Source organism: Centropristis striata, chromosome 15 (assembly GCF_030273125.1).
Source record: "Centropristis striata isolate RG_2023a ecotype Rhode Island chromosome 15, C.striata_1.0, whole genome shotgun sequence".
NCBI classification, from domain to species: Eukaryota; Metazoa; Chordata; class Actinopteri; order Perciformes; family Serranidae; genus Centropristis; species Centropristis striata.
Genome location: NC_081531.1, coordinates 17,127,361 through 17,146,108, shown reverse-complemented (window position 1 = coordinate 17,146,108; position 18,748 = coordinate 17,127,361). Strand labels below are relative to the sequence as shown.

At 36.5% G+C, this 18,748-nt stretch overlaps 1 protein-coding gene across 3 annotated transcripts in view; it reads left to right on the top strand.

The window, feature by feature from the left end:
- Nucleotides 1–18,748, top strand: part of tmem132e (transmembrane protein 132E) — a 358,154-nt gene that overhangs the window by 304,283 nt on the left and 35,123 nt on the right. For all 3 annotated transcript variants that reach the window (XM_059351344.1, XM_059351345.1, XM_059351342.1), the window contains exons 4-5: nt 1,961–2,153; nt 13,187–13,330. In XM_059351344.1, the coding sequence (XP_059207327.1) occupies nt 1,961–2,153; nt 13,187–13,330 (337 nt within the window). The remainder of the gene's footprint in view (nt 1–1,960; nt 2,154–13,186; nt 13,331–18,748) is intronic.

Sequence of the window (18,748 nt, the reverse complement as noted above, 5' to 3'; positions counted from 1 at the left end):
TTTATCTGTTGCATCATTAAAACAATCCAACACAGTTTCCTACAAATACATTTGGAAATGACTAATTAGCTTTGCCAAAATTTTTTTTTTTACTGAAATGTGATCGATGGATGGTCCAGCATGCAAAGTACAGGACTTTTAAACCACATACTGCTTCCAACATGTTGTAAAACACTTGGGAAATGTTGGTTAAATGTTTTATAAATCTTGACTTTTTAAATGTTTAGTATATTTCTCTGAAATTAGCGAACACACACACACACACACACACACACACACACACACACACATTTGGGTGTGTGTAATGGTAAACGGAACCAGAAAATCCTTAATCATACTTGAAATGCTGGGAAAATTTGTTGTAAGACAACAAATTACAAATAAATTGAAAGTGAAAGCTCCAGTATCAACATTTAACACTTGACGCACAGTGAAAGAAAATGGTATGATAAACCCAATTACAAAATCATCTTACTTTTAGTTGTTTGCTAGAATGTAAGATTGAATTTGTTTACATGTTCAGTACAAAGAATTAACTTATTTCTGCTGGTTGGAATTTCATTTTCAACAATACACATTTGTTATTTCTTTGCACGTGAACATATTTTTAAGGGTTTGAGGAAATCAGTTGACCATAGGTGGGTTATTTTTGCTCCATTTGAGGTTTTAATTATTCGTGTTCAGTGCTTACAGATGAAGGTTCCTGAGCCTGAGAGCCCGATATGGATGTAACTTTGTTCTCAGCTGTGCAAAATAAGATGATGGGATATATTATCGTGATGCATACATTATTAGATTCAGGCTAAGTCCAGGTGTCTAAAAACCCTGTTAGTTTTACAGAAGGAATGTTTTGTATTCAGGGTTTGTGACCAGACAAGAAAAACAGTTTATAAAGAGATTATGGCACTAAAGGATTAAATTGCAGCATGACAGAATGATTCATATTGTAATATGCTTTCGCAGAGTTTCAGCTTCTTCACCTTGACTTCATTTAATCAAGAATGGTGTGAACATAAAACCACTTATCATAATGGCTGGGCAACAAAATGATATTAACCAAACCACCAAAAGGTGGGTTGTCTCTTTAAAGTATGTGTGTTTAGATCAAAACCTGAACATCAAACAGTTGCTTTTGCTGCTTATTTTTCTCATTGAGTCATAAAATGTATGTTACTAAAGAATGTTAACATTTCAAAAGGGAAGTCGGTCATCCAGTTGTGAAGTTTGAAGTTATTAACTGCACACTTTGACCTTTTTAGATCCTCTTGCAATGTTAACTGCCTTGTATCTGTCAGTCTGAGATCTACTGATCAAACTGAGGGTGCTGTTTGGACTGAATGAAATATTTTGATGTTCATTTAATCAATGAATGTGGCTGACATCTTATGGAAGCTTTAGTAAATGCAGAACATTGTTCCATTAGAAGTCAAGACCCAGCTACTGGCTTTTATTCTGAAATCTTGTCTGGACAGTCTTAGACTTTTGATCCATCGATTAAAGCAGAATGCTGTGATCGATTTTAAAACTATGTGAAAAGTGCACTCGGCTTTTCATTTCAGTGCAAGTAAAGCTATTATGTTATTTTCTCAAACAGTATATATGCCTTTGTGTTTGTATGTCATTTCCACAATAAAAAATGGCTCCAGATATGCAGATAATACATCATCCGACTAGTATCTACCTGGCTCTAGAGCTTTCGGATACTGTGTTTCACATGTTGAAACCTTAATGAATACATTGTCTTTTTTCTACTAAGTAACTTAAGGAAAAGTATAAAAATAACTGCAGAGCATTGTGTCGACAGCTGACTAAATGGTATGTTTAATAATTAAAAACTATCCAGTGAAAGATTCCATTACCAGAAAACGAATGCTTTTTGTTACTCTACGTTTTCGATGAATATGTTGCTTTACGTGACTTTGGGGATTTATGTTAATTCTGTGTTTCTGTGATCTGGCAGGGATGTATTAGGCAATGTGGAGGTGATGCAGTTGGATTTTGAGATGGAGAACTTCACCAGCCTCTCGGTGACCAGGAGGATCAACTGGAACATCGACTACAAGGGGCAGAACCCGCCTCCAGATTCAGAGAAAGTTGTGACGGAGTTGACGGTGGTGCAGCGAGACATTCAGGCCATCATCCCTCTGGCCATGGTGAGTGTATAGCCACATTCATATGGATATGATTATTATTAAAGTCGGAATGATTCATTATCATCATTTAAAGTTATCTGACTAACTCAGGTCCTTAATCACACTGAGCTTTGTTAAATAAACCAGAACTGACTTGTTTTAAAGACAATTTTTCCATTTACATTTTTGCCTCAAACTCGATGAAAAATGCAAGATAGATGATGAATGAGCTGAATGTATAATGGCATAGGCCATCAGTGAGTCTGATCTTGTATAAGCCTTGATCCTTGTGAAATACTAAACTACCCAAGCAGACCGATGCGTGCTTTTAAAGCTGAACCCTCTGAACCACAGGAGGTTTCATGCCGTTTTTTTTCCCTTGCCACATCTTACTCACAGTTTTTTGGAACAGCACAATCATAGCTTGTGCCATATAACACAAATATAACGCCAAAAATTATCAAGGAAAAAAGAAAAAAACAATTCTACTTACAACCTTTTTTGTCCTTTCCTCTCCGCTCTGTGTAAATAGCCTGCAGTTGTTAAGCAACATTTTAAATGAGATATTTAGGTTGCGGGTCATAATTATACGAATGGACCTATGGTGTCGTTTTTGGGAGAACGTCTTGTGAAATGTTAGTCTGTTGGTTAACACATTATTACTTATACAAGAGTTTTTCCTACAAACATAATGTTCTCTTCCACAGCTGCACAGTGTACATTCCTAAAGTAACTTTATTAATAGTAATAATAATAATAATTATAATAATAATAATAACAACACTTTATACTTATAGGGCGCTTTTCAGAGTACTGGAAGATGCTTTAAAACAATTTTAAAGCATAGTCCCACATTTAAAATTTAAAATCACAGTCAAACATAACACAGTGGGAGCAACAAAAAGTTTGACGCACTGTAAAATAAAGACTGGAGCGTGTTGCACAGCAAACAATATACATCTGTTACTGGCTCCTTGAAAGCCTGCATTTATCAGGCTGTATCCTGATCCTTTGAATTAGCTCAGAACATCCAAACAGACCCAAAAAGCAGTCAGTTTGTGCAGGATTTTTTTAGCCAACTGTTTCTGTGTTGCAAACTGTATCTCTCAAAATCAGAGATCTGTTACAGCTTTCTGTTATTCGGTCACAGTAATGATGCTTCTATGTGTTGAATCAAGAGGAATCCTATCAGGGCCACTTCATCCGAACTAAAACTACAGCTTTAATATCTTTATTTATTTGTATATAAGTAAATAATATGTAGAGAACATCAGACGCAATGAAGACAGATTGTCTCTACAAGTCAATTTAATCAACATCTACACTGCCTACAATGGCATGTTGATTGTTTAGAAAGTCAACCAATCCTGGAGCACTTAGGTATCTATTACTCTTTTAATTGGGTCTCTTCTCCTTGCCGTGTGAAAGGTGCAATTAGAGAGTGTAGTAAACAGATTATGGGAACAAAGGGGAATTAATCAAGCAAGAGATGCTGAGTACCTCCGGCTATATGCCTCCCCTGACTTCTTCTTCTCTTGTGATCTTGCTTCACCTGTTAGAGCGAAAGTCAGTGCAAAAAGTTTTAATTTTACTGTGCATATTAAATAATATAAAAGACTGGATGCAGGTGGCGTGTAGGAGTAGATGTCCAGCAGTTGCATGAATGAGAGCGAGGACAGGACTCTTCAGGAACCGCGAGGCGTTTGGTCAGCTGCACGATTACTAAAGTTAATTAAATATAGTCAAGCAGCAGTTATGACTTTGTGTTCACTGCACATCTGTTGGAACATAAGGTTCACTTCATTTCTCTGGTCCCCTTGAAATTTTGGATTAGCATGCATCCTGGACCCAGATGTGTTTAGCTGCGTTGCAAAATTAGATTTCTGCCTGTGTGACTTTGCCTTGTAAAATTTACATTCTGAAGCAAGATGGCAGGAACTGTTGGGGCTTTTCCTGTAACTGCCTGCCACCTCTGCACTCTATATTACATGGTAGCCAAATCTATGGTTAAAGGGTTATGTAGCTGTATGATTTAAATTCTTTTTAGCTGCAGTCCCCGAGCACAGGAGTTATGTTAATACTAGACAGGACATTAAAAGGGATCTGCTATTGTCACAGTCTCCAATATTTTTAGTTAATAGGGATTTTCAAGGACATCTTCCTTGTCGCAGTGAAAAGAAGAACTGGCTGCATTTGTTTTGAAACAGAAAGAAAGGAAAAGGCTAAGCCCCGTCAGGCTTGATCAATTCTTAAAGTTTTCACACCATGGGAATCCTCTGAGTGCTTCCAATTATTCTATCATGGGCCACTGACATTGTTCAATGATATAAATAGCAACAATTCACTTCAAAACCAAATTTGAGCTCATCTCAGATCAGCTCAGCCTGCTCATTACTCTCTCTAAATTGTCAGAAGGCGCAGTGAAAGGCAAAACAGAGAGGGATTCCAAGTCGGACACTTAAAGCTACTCATCAGGCAGCGTTTAGTGATTTAAATTGGTGGGAGTCCTGCATGTCGGTCACCAGTAGTCACCAGGAAAGATATGGTCTAATCCATCATTTCAGCTGTGGAGACTAATTGGATTGTAAATTATTTCAAAACAAGAAGTGGACATTCCATGAGAAGCAACACAGTTAAACAATGGTAACAGGCCATTATACATGATTGATGAAGTGAAAAGAGTTGGCCTTATCAGAGCAAACGGAACAGACCAACTTTATCATTATGGCAGGTTGTTGAGAAGCTTAATGGGATGGTGTGTAGTGGCGAGGTGGTGTGATGTACAATCAGAAAGTTAAGAAATGACACCACTCACCTCCTAAGATCACTTTGAATCATAGTAACGTATAATCATACTGAGCAATATCACAGTGATTTAAGTCGGGATCATGTTGAGAAAAATACATGAATTAATTTCTTTCTTTTTTCTTGTATTTTCTTGATTTTTAAAGCCATATTAAAAGCAATAAATCACAGTTACATGTACGGATAGAGCTAACATACAGACATGGAAAAAAAATCATACCATTGTTTTCTTCAATTTCTTTTTCATTTTAATTTCTGGTACAACTAAAGGTACATTTGTATGGTCAAATATAATGATAACAACAAAAATAGCTCATAGGGTTTAACCATTATCAAGAAAACCATGGAAAATGGCTAGATATCAGCTCTTAAATTAAACTCTCATGAGATATTTTTGTTGTTATCATTATGTTTGTCCAAACAAATGTACCTTTAGTTGTACCAGGAATTAAAGTGAACAAGAAATTGAAGAAGAAAAAAAAAGGTGGTATAATAATTTTTTCCATGACTGTATATCCCACATCATGTTTCTGCTCCCCAATTGTAACATTGCAGTTTAATCAATACATATTCACAAAATGACATATTAATTTATACATACATAGAAATTAACTTAGTGTGACAAAAATCATGATACACAAATAAAATAAAATAAATTATAAAAAATAGAATTACAAAATAAAAATGATTAAAAATGATTAAACATACATTTTTTCCAAGTTATGGCAAAATAAAATAGGAATGATCTTTTGTTCTTTAAGTTGCCAGACTGCATAAATATATCTAAATAGAGCTTGTTTATTTTTTTTTTTAAAAAGAGCTGATATGCAATATCAGCCCAAAAAAATCAAATAATTTTATGTGCAGCACTGATTATTCATGTTTGTTCATTCACTGGCCCAGGGCCTCCTGTTATTTTTGCAGAAATGGCCTTAGGGCAATGCAGATTGAGTATACCTGCCATATAGCATAACATTTCTAAACACAGCTTCTTGTAGATTCACAAATTTTTCACCAATGTTAAATATTGAATAAAGGCTTTTCCTTATATTTAAACAGTATGAGTCACCTGGCTAAAAGAGACACAGTGGGGGAGTGGTCATCTTCTGAGTGACAGGGTGATGCCATGGGCTGTTTGGGGACTTGTGATTTAACAGTGTGTGATAAACAAACTGAGGGGAAGAATGAATGCTGACAGTGTTGCTTTTGTGCTTTCCTGAGATACAGTTGTTGCAGGTCTGTTTAACCTCTCCTGCATATTGTGCTTTGAACAGCCCTCGAGGCTATTTCAGTGTGATGTGAATAATCTAGTGACTATGATTGAAAGTTAAATGGAAGAACGGTAATAACTGCCGTTGCGGCAATGAAAGCTGAGTTGCCAGTGTGGATTCGACCCCGTAGCAGGCACTTATCTCTGTTCCTTTAATAAGAATACAATACAGCTCTGAAGTTCATAACTGAAGTTTTCATGTTTAAAATAAGAACGTATTGTAATTAATAAGGAGAACATGGCCACTGTGTTTTCACAAATCAACCAATCTGTCTCAAGGGCTTTTTATGAGCATGTCAGAGCTGCTGAGGTCAGATGGATAAATCAGGAATGAATTGGGTAAAAGGAAAGGAAGCCGAGGGAAAAGAACAGTGGAACAAAAGACCGCCTCTCAAGTTGCTGATCCTTCGACTTCTCTTGCTGTGGAGTAGCTGTTATTTTAAGGTTAGCAGTGGATGCAAACCATCCAGCCACTTTTCAGATGGTGCCGACACCCACTGAGAGCTTGTAGAACAGATCAGCACTTTCACAAACTGCTGATATCAAGAGGTGGGAGGTGGTTCTGTCTCCAAAATATAAACAGGATGCATTTATTGTAGAGATGAAGGTCTAGGGTGGACTGCTGGAGTAACTTTTGACTCAGGAAGGTGCAAAGAAGGTTAGACAACAGGAAAGGAAAATAACAACAATATAATAGGCAGCAAAATACGACTCATATTTAGGTTTTAGACTGTCCTCCGCCACCCTCCATCAGGCGTAGTAGTAATGATTGACAGCGATGCAGAGTTTAAATGGTGGAATTCACACTCTGGGTGGTGGATGGGTCGAAAAACCCTGGACTTTCACTCAGGAAAACTGGATTTGTGTTCCATAGGACAACAAAAGTAAATTATGTGATTTAAACATCACAGAACTTCCATAGCTCATGCTTTGCGAATCACATTTTTCCGTAACTACACTGTTAAAAAATAATCTGTCTCACGGTAAAATACCGGCAGCAAAACTTCAGTGTAAAAAAATACAGTGAGTGGGTTTTCTACTGTAAATTTAAATGAAAATATCAGCAAAAACTGTAATTTAGACTGAATATTCCCATTATTTAATTATAATTATAACTGTGTGTTTCCTACAGTTTATGACAGTGAAAGTTAAAGTTTTGTGCTATTATTTGATTTACGGTAATTAAAAGTCTAAAAGTCTAGTAAAAGTCTACTACGGTTATATACAATTTTTAATTTCACGCCCTATTTCTGATGTGATTTCACAGTGTTTTACTGTAATTTCTACAAACATTTTTTACAGTGTATGTCACTTCCGTCACGTCACCCTTGTAACTACTTTACTTCCGGCTTATGTACATTAATTTACTGTTTAAACTGATACTTGTTAACGTCTTGCCAGGAAGTTTTTTGCCCTAAACCTAGATCAGTGGTTTTGTAACCTAAATTCACCTTCTTTTTTACAACCGAACCGTACATGTATGTATAATGGCGTGTGCACTATTTTGAGTCATGAATCACTCATAAGGCTCATTTTGACAATATGGGTCGTTATGGAGATTATGAGATCTTGTTGAGAAAAAAAAACTGGTGCAAAGATAAAATATTTTTTTTTATAGTTTGCAGACCACAGACAGTGTACCAGGGGGCTAAAAGTACCAGTAAATTGTGAATTCACAACGTGACAGCAGAAACAATTCCAGGATGGGAAGGTTAAATCATCTCTGAGGCTTGTCACACAGTTGAGGTCACTTGTAACACAAAGCTGCTCTTTCCTCGGACATTCTTCTTACTTTCAGAGCCGGAGAAGCAAGAAAACAGGAAGGATGATGCAGGTCATGGGGTAGCGGTAATGCCAGATTTCCCCAACTCCATTAGCTGCTCCGTGCCACAGTAGCAGATGTTAAATAAAAAATGATGTTTTGTGTTGCACAAGCCCCACAGCTTGAAGTCACGCATCACATTTGTACATGTGTATCTTTTGCGCATTCATAAATATACACATCTGGCAAAATGTATTGTTTACATTATTCAGAAAGCAAGTGGAAATGCTTGAAGTTCAACTGAGCATTTAAATCACACACGCTAAGTAACCTCGCCTCAGTGCTTATTGAACCAAGACCGTGATTCCAACCAGGCATCACAGTAATGTATTACATTAGTGGGAAGACAATGGCCACATGCATATTACTATCTGTAAACGGTGACCGCAGTTTTGAATTTTTTGTCTAATAAACCCTGTGAAGACAGATTAACTGAGATTACACACAAACACACACACACACACACACACACACACCAGTGGTGGAAAAAGTATTCAGGTCCCTTACTCAAGTAAAAGTAAATACCATACTGTGAAATTATTCCACTACAAATAGAAGTCCTGCATTCAAAACTTACTTAAGTAAAAGTACAAAAGTATCTAAATTAAAAGTTATGCAGAATGGACCCACTCAGATTGTTTTATACCGTATTCCAAATACACGGTCGCCCATAAAGTTGGAATTATTTTGTTTTCAGACACAATCCTTTTGGTTTAATTTTCATTGTGATATGTTTGGAAGAGATTGATTGATAAAGTTTTGAGAAGATATACACTACATCTGTCAAGAATAAATCACATGGTCACAATCATTTCATGGAAAGTGGTAAAAAAAATATTTTATTCCAACTTTATGAGCAACCATGTATATTATTGGTTTATTAATTTTGATGCATTTATGTAAGCAGTGTTGGAATTTTCTCAAGATAGGGCTAAATTTAACCACTTAATATACTGTTTTGAGGTGTAAATGTCTAATCACTTTAAATTGATCATGTTTTTTATGTTATAAGTCTTGACCTGAAAAGTAACTAAAGCTGCATCTAAATGTAGGGGAGTAAAAAATACAATATTTGCCTCTAAAATGTAGTGGAATAGATGTATAAAGGCACATAAAATGGAAATACAGTAAATGCAAGTACCTCAAAATTATACTTAAATACAGTACATGAGTAAATGTACTTAGTTACATTCCACCACTGAGACACACACACACACACACACACACACACACACACACACACACACACAAACAAACAAATACGGTAGGAGCAGAAAAATCTGCAAATACAGGAATTTTAAAAATGATGGTTGAATTTCATGTCTTGACAAATGAGAAGAATCTTTTGTCAAACACTGAAAGGGTCTAACAGAGAAAATAAAAACAATTATATACCTACATTAAAAGTGTTAAAATATTCACTCAAAACATCAGTTTAAATCTTATGGTGGAAATTTGTCCCATTCTCTAAATTAGGCGCTCTCCTTATTGGAGCTACTGCTTAGAGATAATTAACAAGTGCTTTATTTTATACACTAGTGGAAAAATATACCCAGTGCAGCCAAAGTAAACTAATTTAGTGTAGCGTGAATGACAACATTTTTGTATAACCATTAAAAAAGGTAATCTAATAACTGTTTTGCTTCGTGGAGAACATAGTAATTAAGTGAAATGATAGCTCTGTGCAGCGTTGGCTAATTTTTGTTCCAATCTGAATTCAGGTAAGCATAATTAGTGCTCCCAAAGTAGCACAATTGTAATTGTAAAGTGTCTTGTGTGGTGTTATGCTTACCAGATGCCAAAACAGCAAGTAGAGCTCAGGGATGATGTCTTTCAATTAGGATTTCGCCCCAGAGTCCAGTCAATTATCCACAGAGGTCTGCTGTGCTATGCTTCCCATAAATTGGCCACATTTCATAAACACCCCCCCAAAAAAACAAATAATGAAAAAAAAACAAAGCTCTGCTCTGCCTATCTTTAGTAACAAAGACTAATTTAACTGGAGTGCTGGAATTTGTTCAACAGATTTTTCTTTATGATTACAAATAAAAGATAGGTTTGATCACGGGGTTCAGTCAGAATAAATTAATTTGCTACTTTGACAAGAAAAACAATTCAGGGTGATGTGATCAGCATCAAACACACTGATGTTTCATACCATTTTCAAAGGATTACAAAGTATAGATTATTATCAGAAACACTAAATGGGGCCGTGTGATACTCCAATTGGACTTAAAACTAAAAGAAGCTCTGTTTAAGTTATGATAGAGGTTAAGAAAGCTTCATTATTATTTTTGTATTCCAAAACATGCAGTATGGTGGGCATGTTTAAAGACAGATTCCGTTCTGTTGAATTATTTTAACCAACTGGCAATTTGGATTCTTTATATCTGAAAGCAGCTGCACATTTCACTTTTTCACAGAATATATTTTTAACATGGACCAATTCAGGAATAGGGTTGCAAATGGGTGGAAAATTTCCAGTGAATTTTTAGAAACTTTCCTTGGGAAGTTAACTGGGGAATTTTGGAAATATTCAAAATTTTAAAAAAAAGGGATTTCAACAGCTTTATTTTTTTTTCTCAAGTTTGAATTATTTTATTGAACAACAAAAACATGAATGCTGAGTTAAACATTGGTAATTTCCCCCGACCCCACCCAATCAAAAATTAAGTAAAATTTATTCAATAATTTACATCATCAAATTTGACTGGTCAAGTCTTGCTCATTATTTATAATATATATATATATATATATATATATATATATATATATACATATATAATAGACAGATCAAGTCAGGGTTTATTTATAGAGCACATTTAAAAACAACCTCAGTTGACCAACGTGCTGAGCTGAACAGTACAAATGCAGTAAAAATCATACACAAATATAATAATAAATAAAAACAATGAAAACAATAAAAAACAAATAGTAATAAAAACTCAATTTAAAAACAGAGTAAGAGTTAAAAAGGAAATAACAGAATAAAAAGTTTAAAAAAAGCCAAGGATTCTTGCCTAGCTGCGACAGATAGCAAAAGCAACAAAATGATTGTCTAAAATACATGCAATTATCCCTAAGCTGTCTTTTCTGAATTGAAAGTAGTGTTGTTTTGGGTGTGGACGCTGTCCATACTGCTGAACTCGAGCGGAGGACATCGACATCCAGACAGACAAAACATGTCACTTGAACACTGGTTCAGCTCAACTTTATGGATTGTAATTGCAATTGTTTGTCGCTTTGGATAAAAGGGTCTGCTGAATGATATTGTAGAATGGTAGAATGGATATCATAAAGAGTTATTTTCAGCCACTATCTGATATTGGAAGTTGTTCTGCTCAGATGGGACAGAAATCTTTAATGCTTTCAGCTCCAACCATTTCAAAAAGCTTGTAGAAAAAGAATGCAATTAAGAACTATTGTGAAGTCCATGGTAAATGACTCTACTGGTAATTGCCTCAGTTATTACCAGTTATATTGGTATAGATTTTGCTTCACATAGGGGTTCAGTTGGTATATGTATTTGCTCTACGCTTTCCTGCTCATTCTTTTTTTTTTCCCCTCCAATGTTAAAGAGGAGATTGACTTTAAGCATAGCTGGTCAAATAAATTAAAAGAAAATATTTCAGATTGTATCTTTAGATGCTCTCCACAGCTTGTCACTGTTCGAGGTAAAGTGTCATGCCTAAGGACGCTTCAGCTCTGACTACTTTTGTTATTTGCTGCCACGACAAAACTTAATGCTGAGTCTGTGTATAATATCCCCTCTATGAATAAACAATCCTATGCCTTGCAGTTGAGTGGGAACCCATGACAAACTAGTGGGAAAAGATAGTCCCATATTTCACGCTCTACACCCTTATTAAGACCTAAGTGTCAGGCAGAAATTTAAATATTCTATTTTTGATTTCAGGAAATTTACATGGTCTCTCTCCTGGGCTACTCGTGCACCACAAATGAGAAAACGTGTTACCCTCTTGCAGCTTACATGATGTGCAAGAAAAAAATAATGAATTGATTCATACTTCAACTGAAGGCCTGGTGTGTATTTTAATTGGCTGTTTGCATTTTGGTGCAAAAAAAAAATGCAGATGGGTTGACAGTGTTGGTCTTGTTTATTAGAATTCAAGGGTTACATTTATCAGTGCGTACAAGTAGCTCGATTCATCACCATTTGATCCCTCTTAATATTCTGAATATATACCATATGGAAGTGTAAGCTTGCAGAGACATAATTTAAAAAAGGGAGAAACTAGAGGCTTCTCTGTCATGCATAGTTTTCCCCCATTCAAGATAATCTTCAAATATTGGTTATATATGAACAAATGGATTACCAATCCCCAAACTGTTAGAAAAATAGAAACATTTTCCAATTAATTTCTGTGCTTAAATGACCCAATTAAAACCAAAATTATTCTTCTCAACACATGGGAAAATGGTTTAAACTAAAATTATAATACAGTTTCCTGAGTAGAGTGCAAAGCAAAAATGTGCATAAGGTGTGCTAAGCATAGATGGTGGAAACAGAAATAGCTGAAATTATGAGTAAATTCTAACATTTGTATAACTCATACTTCCTCTTATTAAAGACTTTGCTCTTACACATCATGCTCCATTTGCCATTTTATTGCTCCATTTTTCACAAGAGGCATCCATCCCTAGTAAGATTTCCTGTTGTGACAAAAATCCATCTCTGCTAACATCCAAGGCAAATACCCACTTATGTGCTCAACTTAAAGTAGCACAATGGATAGTTACCTCAAAGTGGTACAGTAAATGCCATGTCTTTTATGTAGCCTGAACTTGAAGGTTGATGCTGTGCTGATTTATGTAGTATAGGACCATGTTAAAAATGTTTTTCTGAGAATGATCAAGGTAAAGTTTATTACTTTTCTTCAAATTATGTCCTTTTCATCCCCTTTTTCAGTAACTTCCAGATGCTCTCTTGAAATGAAAATGTCAGTTGATGAAATCCACTGAAAGATGTCTCAGTAAAATGAGTTCTGGTCTAAGAGTTTCACCTGTGAGGCACAACAGTCCTTATGGTAATGGTTTAAAATGTGGACATCAGTAAAAGTGATGAAATAGCACGGAAAATCGCTGTCTACCTCTCACTGTTTCATGAATTTCATGTCTGTTTTTTTCTTGCTGTAGGACACCGAAATTATCAACACAGCCATTCTGACCGGACGCACCGTGGCCATTCCTGTCAAAATGGTCTCCATAGAGATGAATGGAGCAGTCACTGACGTCTCAGCCTTTGTGCAGTGCAAGTCCTCCAATGAAGACATTGTTAAGGTACGGTAACCCTGATTTCATCTTCTGTATCTGGGAGAAGATGTCAATTTAGAAAATATAATCCCTTTACTTCCACTAATACTGCAGAGTGGCCCAGCATCACAGTCACACAACATCAGGAAAGCATAAAACTGCTCCATATGTACTCATGATTTGATTATTCCCCTATGCCTCAGATAAAATCAATGGATCTTCATAAAAGTCTACATATAAATCAATATGGCTACACGGGAGAAGTAAAAGCTCCATTTTATGCGTTTTGAAGCCCCACACCTACTGCTTTTCAAAGAGACACCTAGTCCACAGAGTTCTGCTCTCCTGATGTGCCGTAATGCAAAGCCCAGCATCTCACGTTGCTCATTTACGTGCGATGCAGCCGGCGATAACACCGGTATCCCAGGTTCCTGGGAACAATCAGCGCTCACACTCACAGGGAATCCAAGCTGAGAGAACAATATCAAGTCTCGGTGGTTGATTAAATAAATTAAAGTGGGATCACAACAACTTGCAGAGCACATTAGAGGCTGTGATTACGCCGTTATTATTTTCTCCGGTCAATTACAATCATAATAGATTACACTATAGGCAGCTGCATAATTATATAGGCAGTACAGTGAAGTGTTGTGGTGTCGTTTGGCACTGTTGATCATATTCAAATTGATTCGGTAAAGGGAGATGTGATTTAACAGTCATGGAAAAAATTATAAGACCACCCTTGTTTTCTTCAATGTATTGTTCATTTTAATGTCTGTTACAACTAAAGGTACATTTGTTCGGACAAATATAATGATAACAACAAAAATAGCTCATAAGAGTTTAATTTAAGAGATGATATGAAGCCATTTTCAGTGGTTTTCTTGATAATGATTTTGGTTATTATCAAGAAAACCATGGAAAATGGCTGCAATGGTGCATTTATATTGAACAAGAAATTGAAGAAAAAAGGTGGTCTAATAATTTGTTCCATGACTGTAGATGACATAAACAGTGTATGTCATACAACACAGTACAGATGGCCTTTTTCTCTCATGCAACCTATAATAAAACTAATACAATAGCCTTTCACTGTAAAGCAATTTCCAAAAGCAGACTTTATAAAAACGGGTTACAAGAAGGGGATCACATAAAAAGAGAGGTATAATGAACGCTTTGCAGAATGTAGGTTTTCATGATCATGGGAGGAAATGTAATTAACAAAAACTGAAATTGTTGGAGATTGTCGGCCATAGAGATGTCTGCCGCCTCTCGAATATAATGGAACGGGAAACTATATATATTTGATATATACTAGAAACAAATGTGAAACTGCTCATAATAACTTCTGTGGAGTATCTTGACTAAACAGATCGGGATTTCTGAAAAGAGACAGACAAATTCTTTTTTGGTGTTTTTTCTTTGAGCATCCCTAGTAAAGTGCCATCTAGTTTTACATAACATTAAAGAGAAGGCAGACATCTCAGCAGCTCACACCAAACAATATAAATTGATTAACAGTGCTACAGGTAAGTGGAGATATGTATTTTTGAAGTTACAAAAGAGGGTACAGTAAGTTTTGCTTTGAGTAATTTCTTTTTGTTTTTTGGTTTCGTGAGAAGGACAACAAAAGGTGTCTTACATACTTCCAAACAAGTTTTCATTATTTCAATTTCTATAACTTTCAATGAGTGTTGAGCACCCGTGTTTGTTGCACACAGGGTGACAATGGCAGCATGATGAAAGAGGACGTTGATTATGCATTGTCTCTGCTGTCTTACACCCACTTTGTAATTACTAGGAGGTTGATGCTAACTGTCCAAGAGTGTAGTTTGTGAACAAATACATTCTGCCAGTAGCAAAGTGTGAGCCATCTCATCATCAGAACGCCTGCTGGAGCATTAACCTCATAGCCATCAACCGAATTGGGGGTTGTGGGCGGTGGGTTTTTAGGGGGAGATAGCAGGTCAACAACAGCACATTTTAATGTATGAGAAAAACTATGGTTTTTGCCTTAAACTGCATTTTATCAGCATAAAGACATGTCTGTAAAGAGAAGACTTGTAGGAATCCATAAAGCCCATTTTCATTCAGATATCATGACATCAGAGGTTACATGACCACCATGCTAAATAAAGAAATTGCCTAACTTTGCAGCCTTATTTCATCAACTTCTAGACACGCTTGGTACCAATGGAATCCTTAGATCTTTTAGTTTTATATGATACCAGGAACTGTAGTATATTCTTGAAATTTAGGGAAACAAATGGCAAAAGGTCAGTTGGAACACTAACAGGTTTTAACTGACCTCTCTGTCCAAAAAAAATGGGTTTAACCATGTATTGTGGCAAATGATAGAAGTATTTTTCTTTAACCAGTTTATACTTCATCACATTTCTCTCATCTCTTTCTCCTCTAAATGTTGCAGGGCTATTGAAAAACTCTGAATACAGTAACAGCTGCAGGTTAAAGTACACTCAGGTCTCTGAGGACCGATCAACTTTAACTTGTCAGGCTCCCAATAACAGAAATCTTAAAATTCAACAAATGTATTTCTAATACTTGAAGAATACCAAACCAGTCTTTGTCAAAAAAGCTTTGTATTCGCTGAATAGTAAAACTATTATGTTATATGTCAGGCTAATTAAATCCATTTTGGTGGCTTAGCAGCTCCTCAAGGTCAGGTGAGGCAGGTTTGATTGTAGATTTTACAGAGTGAGGCATGAAGCCATAAAGCTGAATCAGACACTGACTCAAGTCACATTGGTTGTGTCTGACCAGTATCTGTTCTTATTAAAAGACTAGTATCTGTCCAATATATCCTCACTGTGATATACTGGGCTAACCTTAATGTCCGCTGCCTCACACTGCCAATGTTATCTTCTAAACAAATTGGTCTGAATAAATAGATTCTGATACATGAGGGAGAACAAATGAAAGTATAAATGAAACTCAAAGCAGAGCTCAGATCAATGAGTTTCCTGTAAAGACATGTTTATTTAGAGTGTGTGTGTGTGTGTGTGTGTGTGTGTGTGTGTGTGTGTTGTGTGTGTTGTGTGTTGTGTGTGTGTGTGTTGTGTTGTCAATAGAAAAGAACAGGTGTTACATTGGCCTCAGCACGTCGTTTATCATTTTTCATTATCCATTAAAGACAAGGCGCTGGACCATGTGATATTGAGTGGGCTTGCTTCAGTGGCCCTGCCATTGAACATTCGGGGCTAATTTAAAATGAGCCCTTCAGGCCCAGGAAATACACGAGTCATGACAGTTCAATAAAACACCACCCGTAACGCAGAAATAAAAGATTCACAGTGAGACAGACAAAAGGTGGAACTCTCCATTACTTTGTTTTTTATAGCACTCACATTACTGTCATGCCAAAAGTCACTTGAATCTATTCTAATCAGATTGTCTTGTTTCACTTCCAGCATGCTGGGGGGTTTTCTGAGTGTTTGTGTTGCAAAATACATAAACCACAAAGCTTTCCAGTACCTTGTCATATTTCCTTCTAGCCTCATGACTGAAGACTGCAGTGCTAAATGCATTTAAACAAAACTTATATTCAAGACTTTCTTTTCATCCCAGTGTTTTTCTCATTTGGATATTTGCCAACCCACAGGCTGTTATATATTTATTTCCAACTTTGAGAGTAAAAATAGGTGAGAGGCTGTCATTTTTTCTTTACTGTAACTTTAATTTATTTATTTAGTTCTTTCGTCTTTGGAAAAAAATAAGCTGCAGCGTGCATCAAGAGCCTTTAACAGATAAGCCAATTCTGCATTTGCACAGTTGTGTGTGTGTGTGTGTGTGTGTGTGTGTGTGTGTGTGTGTGTGTGTGTGTGTGTGTGTGTGTGTGTGTGTGTGTGTGTGTGTGTGTGTGTGTGTGTGTGTGTGTGTGTGTGTGTGTGTGTGTGTGTGTGTGTGTGTGTGTGTGTGTGTGTGTGTGTGTGTGTGTGTGTGTGTGTGTGTGCAGGAGACTTTATTAGTTGTACAAGCTAGGAAAGGATCAAGAAAAAAAAAAGGCTGTGAGTGTGTCAGAGGGTGGGGGGACTTGCCAGCCATCATAAGCAACAGAGACCAACCCCCACTCATCTTCCTCTCCCCCTGGCATTGTGACTCATAGAACCCATCTGAAGGTAAAGGCCTTGTGTCTGCACATTACATCTCACGCCTGTGGTCATCCTGCTCACATACTGTACCTCAGTGAAGGCCACACTTGCATATTAAACACATTTACCTTCAGTGCAACTCGAAATTAAGCATCTAAAAGACAAGAAATGAGCTGATAATGTTCGGGACAGCTTTTGATTTGCATTGTGCTTAATAAAGCAAGACTAACACATCAGCTGATGTTATCAGCCAATATTGTATCATAAAATTATATCATAAATATATCAGTATCTATCAATATTGTTTTCCAACATGCACCGATCTGAAACCTTTTTTTGACGTGCAGAAAATAATGTGTACAGTGATATAGAAGTGATGTCATCAGCTCATAGTTTATTCAGCAGAGCTCTCCTCTTATCACCTGGCTAAAGGAGTGACAGCAAACAGGCAGTAAGGTGTAGGACTACTTCGCCAGCATACCACAAATTCCATATCAGCTCGGCCCTAGCGCTTCAAAAGAATTTGCAGCAATAATCGTGCAGGAGAAGATGCATGTATGTCACCGAAAGATGACAACCTCAACGATAGAACAGACCGTTATTCGTATCGTTCTAAAAATAGCACACACATCATTATACATACACATGCTGTTCCAGGTTGTTAAAAAGGCTGCAGTTTCTGTGAATACAGGCCACAAAACCATTGACCTAGGCTTAGGGCAAAAAACTTGTACATAAATGTACGTAATTGCCAGAAGTGAAGTAGTTGCAAGGGTGACGTGAGCCATGGAAAGACCAATTTACTTTTGTTTTCACACGAGACACGTACCCCATTCTCCTGGGTGAAAGTTTGCCGTTTGTTCGACCCTTCCACCTCCGCTCCTTCTACCTTTTAAACTCAATCAATCATTGCTACTACGTCTGTAACATCGGGACGAAGGACAGTCAAAAACTTGTTGTAAGATATGAGTTGTATTTTGCTGCATCTACAAACGCCTTACATTGACGTTTTTGTGGGGAGTCCAGTCTGATGTCACTCATGACATCTAGAAATTGATGTCATTCTTGAATTTCTTGTAGTGAATTCAAAACCCTAAATGTAAAGGATGAATTAATCCAAATAACAAAATATATACAGTATAATATATACACTAGCGCTCAAAAGTTTGGGGTCACCGAACAAACTGTTTAATTCATGAAATAAGTTACAAAATGAATTGAAAATATAGTAAAGACATTGATATGGGCAGAAATAATAATACAAATCTCCAACTTTACCTCAAAATACTCAACTAGCCTGAGGAAGGATCGTTTTATTGCTTCTCAAAGCAGCACA